This window comes from Monopterus albus, unplaced genomic scaffold (genome assembly GCF_001952655.1).
Source record: "Monopterus albus unplaced genomic scaffold, M_albus_1.0 scaffold52.1, whole genome shotgun sequence".
Lineage (NCBI taxonomy): Eukaryota > Metazoa > Chordata > Actinopteri > Synbranchiformes > Synbranchidae > Monopterus > Monopterus albus.
The window spans coordinates 3,417,381-3,428,121 of NW_018127932.1; the positions used below are offsets into that span (position 1 = coordinate 3,417,381).

Sequence of the window (10,741 nt, forward strand, 5' to 3'; positions counted from 1 at the left end):
GGGGTGGGGGGCTGGGGGGGTGTTCAGCACTGGGAAATTAACTCCAGGCAGCTCAGCCAGTAAAATGTCTCTTTCTGCCACTATAAAGACACAGACATCAGCCATTAAGAGACATTAAGACATCAGCCGAGATTCAGCCTTCAGTCTGCTCCTTTTTTATTACCTTTATGACTTTGGGGTTGTATTAAATCATGTTCAGTGTCTTGGGTTGGACCTGAGTTTTGCTAATGTGCTCTGTTAATGGCCATTTTATCATTTAATATTAGTAGAGTGTAGGTTTTAAATACATGGTTATTGTGGTCCAAACTGCAGATATGAGATTACTAATAGTACTTTTTACATGTCATTAATCACGAGAGGTGACCTCTCTCCTCTGCTGCAGGCTAGGCGTTAGGGTTAGAATAAATGATTCTGGATTTGATTTTGAAACTTTTCAGCTGCATCAGTTTTAGTGTCTGAAGGTTAGTATTTGCAGTAATAAATAACAGCTATTTTATTTTCTGCCCTGCCAATTTTTATCTATACTAACATTATCTCTCTGCACTAACAGGACGAAGTCTACAAAGAAGCAAATCTAATTAGTTTTAACAAAAAGACGAGGACAGTGCAGTCACATTTACTCAGGCTTGATGAATTACTGCTGACCTAAATATTAAGTGGATGAGTGTGCAGAGGAGAAACAGGTGTGAGGGTGGAACAGGTAGTAAGAGCAGGAAAACAGGACAAAGGCAAGGGCCTGGGTCTAGAATGACAGGCATCACCAGGGGACACAGTGCCAGGGATGGGACTGTGTTCTCACAGAGAAGACTGTAAGAACACATTTTCAGATTTGTGCACTGTGGAGATGAAATGTAAACATTTATGTGAAAAATGCCAGTTCTAGTATGAGAAAGTGGAGAGAAAAGATGTTTCCCTACTAACTGTAGAAAGAAAGTGGAGCAGGAGGCAGAGCTGGAGTGAGTCCCAGGAGATAAGACAGTGGTTTGATTTAACTGCAGCACTGTCTCTGGACTTGTCACTATTCCTTTACTAAATGAGACCAGCTGCAGCCCAGATCACCCAAACAGCACCAGCCAGATTTATACCTGACTCAGATCTGGAGCACGTTGGCCAGGTTCTCCTTGCTGTGAAATTCAGCATGTATTTCTTCTGTTAGAGGGTTTGGAGGCTCTCAGAGAACCAGAGTGGTGAAACACTGAATGACCTCCAGTGACCCATGAAAAAGGATGAGCTGGATACTGCGTCACCACTTGTTTTAGCAACAGGGTAAAAGCCACATCTGCTTTTACTGAGGGAGATAAAACTGCACTCTAAACACTATCCTCCTATCTGGGCCTAAAGATTAAATGAGCTTTAATGTGTTTGTTCAGTTTGATACAGTGAGGAGGCCTTTTTCAGCAGGCTGAGCTGTAAGATGAGAGGAGCAAAGGTATGACAAATTTAGTCTTCAAAGGTGCTGTATAAATAAAGTTTATTATTATCATTATAAAAAGTTCTCACAGCCTGCAGGTTAGGTCATCTGGAAAGGACAGAGGGGAGAAGAAGTGGGTCAGAATAAACAAAAGATGATACAACTGGTTTAAAGAATTTCACTTAAAAAGAAGAGCGAGAGAGAGGAAGAGACACTGGACAACACAACAAAGAAGGAGCTGGATTTCAGGTGTTTTTACTCACGGAGGTCTCTGTAATCACCAACACTTACTACAGTTTTAGAGCTGAAACTAAAGATGCAGTGAGAATCAAACATTTTAAATCTAAGGTTACAGGCTATTGAAAATGTTTGCATGATTTTCCATGAGAGGGGCAGTAATATCCCCATATCCTGTGGATGAGTGGATGTATCAGCATCAGACAAGAACTGGAACAAAAATTCCTCATGCAGCAGAAAAATGTTTCGAGTTTTCCATCAACCTGTCAGATGCTCGCTGATGTAAAATAGATTTATGATGGAGAGACGCCAGCTTCCAAGATTTTAGCAATGCTCTCAAAAGCTCATTTTTTCTGCAAGAGTTTGGTCTGGAAAACTTTAACTGAAAGTCAAACTTGTCTGGAGGCTGGACCAGTCAGCAAACAAAGGAATTAAAATCAAAATGTGAACTGATGGGTTTACATTATACTGCAGATGAAAAATATATATTCCACAGAACAATAGACAATAACTGGTGAACAGTTTATGAGACATTTGACATACAGTATCTCAAACATACAAATGCCTGCTTAGATTTTCCAGACAAAAACATTAATGAAGCAGAACTTGTGTTGTTTGCAGGAGTGTGAAATAAACAGAAATTAGCAGCTGAAATGGAAATGAAAAAATCCCTGCGTCTGTTATAAGCCACCAGTGCACCAGGTACATTAGATGTCACATGCTCTTTGTTATTTCACTTGTATCTCTAGTGAACATCATGGATCCTTGATCATGAGTTCATGTGCACCAGAGTTCCTTTTTTAAAAGATTAATTTCATTATTATGGAAAGAACCTGTCTGCCATGCAGTGTGGCACCGGCCTTCTGCTGTACAGTATGTACAGGTGGGGAGAGGTTCTTCCTCTCCTGTGTGCTGCAGCAGGGCGGAGCTGTGTCAACAGCACATCCTCCGTCTGGAGGCTGTGCTGCAGTGACACTCTGAAATGCAGTCTTTGCATTTTGGTTATCTTTTTTCCATGAGCCAGGGCGGTGATATCCTCTGCTACAGCTCTCCAGGGCTGCTGTGTTTGTACACTCATCTCTCTGCTCACACTTCCTCTCACCTTCTCATTTCCCTGTAATGACTATTTTTGATTGTTACTCCTTTTCCTTTCTTCCATTTTCTCCATATGCTTCTTTTACCTTTTACTCTTTTCTCTCCCCTTCTCTTTCTTTCTTTCATCCTTTCCCCTCTTCACGATAACTCTGTGTTGTCTCCCTTTTTATCACCTTCTCTCATCATTTCTCTGCCCCCTAAAGGGACAGAGCATATCTCCCTCCCCTAGAAACACAGAGTGGAACCAATGTATGTTCATTAAAACCAGGAGGTGGATCATCCATCATATTCCCCTCTACCTTTAGGACACAGTTTCAGCACCGTGCTACAGTAAACCACCCTCTGTGCCCTCCTGTGTGCAGAGAGCTTCATGATGATCAGAGTCAAGCTGTTTGGCTGACAGTGTTGGGTAATCACTGTGTCTCCGAGGTCTGTGTTTAAGCAGGATCGTTATTTTATTACTCTAGTTAGTCATTTTTAGGCAAGTGTATCTCTGTAACCCCTGCTGGTCCACAGTTAGTGGAGAACATCAGTAAACCATCACTAGCTCCAATCAGCCATTTAGAAATTAGCTTTAAAAAGTTTTGCAATGATGTCTGTAACACTGACACTGATTATGGAAAGACACGTTTCTGTTAATACTTATAATGCAATTTCTTTGATGCTGTGGGCTTGAAAGATTAAATTACATTAACAACTGTACTGTATAAACCCAATATCTCAGTCTCTTTGCTAAAACAGTGCCAGTGGCATTTAAAAACATCTCTGTGCTTTGGTGATTTAACTGGACAGTGAAGATTTTGATCTGACTCGCTAGTGACTCGCTACCCTCAGGGTCACATTCTTGACCAAACCTTGAAGAAACCTGCACTCTCACTGTGACCGACTCTTTCCTCCACTTCACTTTTTCCAGTTTGGAAAAAAGTACTAAAGTTTGGTTGTTGGAAACCAGTAATGAGATTTGAGTCAAATAAAAGTAAATGTTTTCCAGAATGCTGAATATTTACTTTAAAGCTTCGGTACTGCTTGTGACATGCAGTTGATGACATACAGTCTAGATGTAAAAATGCAATACAAAAATGTTTTGAGCATCAGTGTGTGCACTTGTAACAGAATTTCACATTCCTATGTGGCAAAGTGCTGCAAGATACAGACACATTAAGCCTGAAGGATTCAATTAGTCACCCGATAAAGTACCTACCATAACCTTTGTTCTTTTTGTTTATCTAAGCTTTAAATGTATGCTGTGTTTGCATATACTGTGTATGTGTATGTGTGTATCAGACAGTAGGTGGAAAAGAGAGGCAGAGACAGTGTCTCTGTGTGTGTGCTGTTAGCGAATCAACTTTCTGCTGCTTTTTTGTGATGGGCAGAAGCTTCTAGTCACGGCTGTGTGTCGTCTACAGCAAAACCCCACATATCAAGGATGTGAGTGAATGTGAACCATGTAGTACAAAATGTCATTTTCCCACCTCTGGCCTCATCTGAAGCCTCTTATAATCCCTCTGTTTCCAGGAAAGGTAGAAGTGGAGAAGAATTAAGGGCCCTTTTGTTAAAAAATCAAGACCACCAATAAAACTGTGCTCACTCTATTTCATTCATCACAATATATGTTATTTTTTTCATGGGTATTTTTGGTATTAGATTAATACACATTTGGTTTCCCAGCAAGTATTTACAGATGGATAATGAGACTGAAGCAAAATAAATTAGAATGTGTGTGTGCCCTTGATAATGAAGGAACAGTGCAACCATGTGGCTCAGTGATGTGTTTGTAAGAGCTTTTGATTTTGTTACTAGGATTGGTTCAATGATGATTTAACCTCTAGAGTCCCTGCGTCCTCATATGAGGACCGCACAGCTTGGGTTTCCAAAGCTCAGGACTCTAGAGGTTAAGTGTTATTATGAGAATTGTTATGAAAAATGTTAATATTTTCAGACATATCCTTTTGGTGCACCTTTTATAGTTGAAACAGGAAGTCATGGCAGGACATGACACAACTGAGATGGTACAAGAGTTGAAGTCTTCACAATAATACATTTCTACCAACAGGATGCAACTGTGGACTCTGAAAGGAAAAAGGAAACCACCTTCAAAGGTCAGGACTTAAAAATATACAAGAATACCATGATGCCGCTCAAGTCACTGTAACAGCTGGGAAGATTCAGGCCTTGAGGTGGAGTTTTGGAATTACGTGATTTATTTTTTTACATCTAGGACGTGGATGCTTCACTGTGAGGCTGAAGAAATGATGGACTCAGAAATGACTGACATGCAGTCACCTTATTAAGGTTTAATATGGTGAAGCAGATCAGAGAAAAACTATTTAACACTTAGATTTATTAAGTCTTTATTAATTTATTAAGAAGCAGTATTTGTTGTTGATCACTAACTAAATGTACAGTGATAAAATAAAAACTCTGGTTTGATATCATCTTGTTTCTGTGAAATATAGATGCTTTTTAGGCTGAAACAGTTTCACAAATTAACTCTGAATCAGTCCTGTTAAAACAAATCTGGAGCCCAAAAACCATTGGTCTGTTTTTGTTTTACGTGTTTCTCTTTGCAGGTCACGGGATGCTTATCAGGGTGTGTGGTGAGTGTGAACACACATAAAAGCACACTGTACAGTATATCCATCTTGTGAACCTTTCTGCAGTCACACACCTGCACCACATGATGACTGCTTCCGCCTTGGGAACACATTTGTCATGACAACTACGTCCCAAGCTTCCCCCACGTGAAGAGGTGGAGGGTAAACACCCTTGAGAGGAAAGAGCAGAGAACTTGTCTTTGGACAAAGCTGTTGCACTGACTGAGCCTTTTTTTGGCTCAGTTAAACCCAAATTACTAAAAGGATTTGTTCCAAAACACAGGTTAGCAAAATTTCTTTAAAGCCATCATGTAGAATTTTAAAATGGTGTTAATGATAAGACTGAAACAACACAAACTGTTTCTGGTTTTACCAGGGCTTCAATTTTCCTGGCAAAAAAACTCGTACGTATATTATAGTGCTGAGGTGATCATAGATGATTAAAAATACATTTAGCATATGACAGTGGACTCCGAATACCAACATGGTTCTGTAGGTGTTACTGCACGTGTGATGAGCACCTTCAAAATAGAGCTCTAATGATATCAAACATGATCCAAAAACTAAAACATACACGCAAATTCATGCTTTCACATGGAGGGGACACTGAGAGAAACAGACTCATAACTAGTAGTTCCTCACTAAGTGCACATCATTCAGTAAAACTGCTGAACAGGCCGAGTTTATTCTGTTCAGTTTTACAGTATGTTCTGTTGTTGCTGTCCAAAACTAATTCTGCAGCATTTTAGGTCTGACATATGTAAAACCAAAGCCTTATTATATTTTCAAAGTATCACATGCCAAGTTTCCAAAGTGCTTGTCTCAGTCTTTATTTATATTCCTACAAAGACCAGTTGCAGCAGACAGGCCTGGAATACTGCTGAATGAATGTGTCAGTCCACTGCTGCCCTCTGCTGGCGAGGTACATGGCCTACTTGTGCTCGGATGACTTTGGAAAGCTCAGCTCACATTTGATTTTAAACCAACTAATAAATTCTAATAAATTAATTCCTCCTGAATTATCCCATTAACTTCTTCTGTGCAGCAGTAACAATCTGATTCATCCTCATCCACGAATCTTTAGCTTTATGTTTGCTACAACTATATTTCTACAGTGGAAACTTAAGAACTCCACATACTTCTGGCACACAAAAGTATTTTTTTCTGATTTTACTTCGTTTTCTTTTAAAATACAGAATACTTCTGCCTCCTCAGACCTTCATGGAAAACAATCTGAGAAGGAAGATTTGCTTTCAGCCGTTGTCCACACATTATCTTCTTGTGATAAAGTGATAAAAATGGATGAACAAGTTTCACTTCATATAATTTGTATTGCCAGAAAAATGCATACACAAAACAGCAAAACATAACTTTATTTAAATTATCAACTTATTTAAAGTGATAAAAAAGCAATCATGTGCAACACAGCTGAAGAACATTTCTACAGTACATAGAAACATCAGGCACAGATTTGGTAACATCTCACTAGTGCAGGTGTCGTATAGCTCAATAATGACAGGCTCCTGAAACACTCAAGATTAATGCAGCAAGCTACTTACAGAAACAATGTTAACTTGTGAAAGCCAGAATTGCAGGTTTACAAAATCCAGACCCAAATCTTGAATAATTACATTGACAATATACTGTACATAATGAAAGAGTGAAGGCCATCACTCATTCAGCTGTTTGTTGGGTAACTTGAGGGGTTTTTGAACCAAAGCTGCCACAAACTGATAAGACTCTACTGATTTAGATACACTTTGATTAAATGTTTTGTCTCTGACTTTAATATTTCTAGAACTTTTGATCATCATGCTGATCACTACATCCCCCTGTATACTACAATCCTGGTGCTGGAGCTGCAAGTTTTTATTGTTATTTTACTATTGTGTCATGAAAACACCACCAGCAACTACACAGATTGAAAAAATGACACAGCCTTGCCACCAAAACCAGAGAAACACTGATTGTCAAAAGACTTGTCTAATTTCTTCACTTGGGTCTGAAAAAGACTGAAACTAAATGACCAGACAAAAGCCGGTGATGGCGAGAGGTTAAATTCAAACATACAACAAAGAAAGACAAATCTCCTTATCTACACCCAATCATCAGACAGAAGTAGCAATTATAAAAATTAATGACTTAATAACATGTAAACTTTTTAAATAACCGCAAACTGTGTAACAAAGATAGAATGCCACTTTTTATTGGTGTGAGAGCAATGAGAAACCACAGTGAAGATGCTGAGGATGTATGACCCAAAGAAAAAGACAACCAGTGTCAAAACTTGACCTAAATATTTCAGCTACACCCCGTCCTTGGCTCCTATTGTGTCTCCTTTTCTTACGTGTTTGCATTATTCTACATGGAGACTAAATGATGTTACCACATGAGTGATTAAATTAGTGTTGAGTAGGTCGACAACCTCCCAACGCACCAAATCACACTTTTTTTGGCGATTGTCTCAAATTAGTTTTTCTTGCGTGGCAAAAGCCAACAATCTGACACCAATGTAGGCTAAAAGTAACCCCAGAATATTTACAACAGTCAAATTACAGTAACACAGCAATACATAGGACAATTAAATTCCTCTAAGTGATGATTTATATGAACAGGAAATGTCTGAGACAAAGAACAGATGGATGTAACATAAATAAACTAGGCCTTTGAATAGCCCAGGTCTGTGGGACACCGAGTCTTACAAACGAAAGGGCACCATCCTGACCAGCAGGGGGCGCTTTAATACAAGGCACGGGTCCTATCCACCACCAAGTTCATGTATTTTCAGTGCTGACTTCATAGATCAGGTCCAGTGACATTCTGAGCTAAAGTGGACTGTGTAACACATTCACGTCGTTTCTTTGACCTTTACTATCAGAGAGAAACAGAGCATCTCTATCTTTGTAGTCATTAACTCTCTTAGATGGGAATCACAACGGTGTATTTGAAAAAAAGATGTGTGTCAGGTGTCTGTGCCTCACAGAGCTGAAGAGGAGCATTATGTAACAGGTGCTAGATAAATACATGCAGCATATTGTTCATAAAGTGAATCAAAGACAGTTGGTGCTAAAGCTACATGGTCACGAGCTGAGCAGCAACCTTCAAATAAAAGGAAGGCTGACATTCCAATATGAGTTACCCACTGCTGTAAAATCTTCACCAACAAAGAAATCCTGCAATGAAAATAAAATATATTACTGAATATATCTCAAGCTATCAATTATGAGTTCTTGACTGAAATACTTGTATACATGTAACCGAGTATATCATCCTAAAATGGGAAATAAATGAAGTGAGAAACTTCTTCCAAAGTTGGACATGTAACATTTTAAAATAAAGCCTCTGAAATGATCAACGAACACTGAAAAGTCAATCTGTCACATAACAGAAGACTGGTGTTTTAAAGCATTTCGACTCATTGACATCACAGCAAACATTTCACATTGTTCACTGCTTCCACATGACAACTGCAGAAAAGCTACAGCGATTATTTTGACTTTGGTAGCTTGAAATAACATACAGTAACTGATATGCACTCAGGGTTTCTCCAAACAGTTTGTGTAGAGTGAGAACCTGGTGCAGAATGAGACAGCATTTGGATTTCTCCACCTATGTCAAACCACGCCCAGAAGTGCTGGGTCAAACCTGTTGCCCGTTTCCAAACCAAGTGTGTATTCACTCCGTCAAACCACCAGTGTCAAAGATCCATAATGATTTGTAGTTTAGTTGTAGCATGACATATCTACCGGTTAAAAATGAGACAACACAAACATGGAAAACAGAAAACAAATTATTGATTGATAAATTAAAAAAAAGGAAACTTATGTATTTTAGAGAAATAAATTATAAACCTAAGATCCAACAAACTCCTTTTCAAGAATCAAGTGGTTTGACAATAAACATTCTGTTCCTAAGGTCCTCATGAGGACAAACAGCGCCTGACTTGGAGTAAGTCACAAGTAAATACTTCAGGAAACATGGATGTGAATAGCAGCACAAACTAGATTTCCAGCAACAATTACTGTACCAGATAACGTTGACTAGGAAGCTCTTTCCAAGCTGGCAGCAATACACTGCTATACGTGGGAACCACTGGATTCTCTATTCACTTAGCCTTTTAATTACTTTTGACATAGACACTCAAGGGTGCTGACATGATCATTTCTCCTCACCGTCAAAAACCTGACACAGCATCTTTCACCCTCTATCAAACAACACAGACACATTCCAGGTTCTAGTCTCCTTATTTATATAATACAGCATTGAGCGGCTCTGTCACAGAGCTGACACCCAGTGTTAAAGCATTATAAAGGCCATATAAATAGTTTTAATATAAATATGTGTGCACAAAGAAACACAGAGTCGCTTTGGGTGAAGCTAGTTCAACACTAAAACAGGGATAGCTCATCTACGAAGATCTGACATAAAGTCAAAATACTATGGTTACCATTTTGAAAAACGGAGCTAACATCACATCCTCCCTCATCTGTAGAAGCACAATGCATCATCTGCACTGAGCTGAGGTCAAATGACGTTATAATATTTTATCTTAAAGCTGCCAACATTCAAGTCGCAATCCCGTGGGATTATTTGTCAATTGAAAGTTGAAAGTTGAAAGTTTGGGAATAACCTCAAAAAGCCTCTCTAGGACTGTTTCTGGCTGATGTGGAGCCATCACTGGCAGTTCAGGCCAGGGCTGCTGAGCCAGGCCCAGATCTTGATCATCTCCTGTGGGGTCCTCGGGTGAACAAGCATTAAACTCTTGTAGGCGCAGGGGTTTGACCTGTATTTCTCCTCTATGTCAAATGTCCTAAAGCCTTTGTTCTTCTCGGGGGACAGCCCAAGTTTCCTAAGACACATACCTGTGTAGACGTCATCTATCGGGTAGAGCGCTACATGTTGTGACACCCTGTGTAGACGAGCAGCAATGTCACCAGAGTAAAGGTACCCACCACCCCCTGCGTAGGGAGGGTACTTCCCAACATACATGCTTTCTGGGATGAAGTATTTGACCCTTTTGTCCCGATGCGGTCCTGCGTCGGTGATCACGTCACCCACAAACAGGTCCCTTGCTTTGGGTTCTGTGAGGCCCTTGAGGAAGTCCAGGATGCGGTAGGTGTTGACAAAGACATCATCGTCGCCTTTGAAGATGAAGCGAGCCTTGGGGCAACGAGTCTGAATCCATTCCAGGAACAAAACTTCTTTGACAGTCAAGTTGAAGAATGAATCCCGGTAATCCCACTGGATGATATCTTTATGGCGAACGCTCTCCTCGTGCAGGCTGATGGACAGATCTGGATGGTGGTCCCAAGCTGTGGCGTTGCCGAGAAGGAAGATAGTAACCACTGTCTGATTGGCTATGACTCCTGCCCGTCCCCAGGACTGACGGATGGCTTGGCGGCGG

General features: G+C 40.0%; 1 protein-coding gene across 1 annotated transcript in view; it reads right to left on the bottom strand.

Moving 5' to 3' along the window:
• Window positions 1–7,527: 7,527 nt before the first annotated feature.
• Window positions 7,528–10,741, bottom strand: part of b3gnt2b (UDP-GlcNAc:betaGal beta-1,3-N-acetylglucosaminyltransferase 2b) — a 22,585-nt gene continuing 19,371 nt past the window's right edge. The window contains exon 3 of the mRNA XM_020601851.1: window positions 7,528–10,741. This exon is cut by the window's right edge and continues 471 nt beyond it. Within this exon, the coding sequence (XP_020457507.1) occupies window positions 10,012–10,741 (730 nt within the window). The 3' untranslated portion in view covers window positions 7,528–10,011.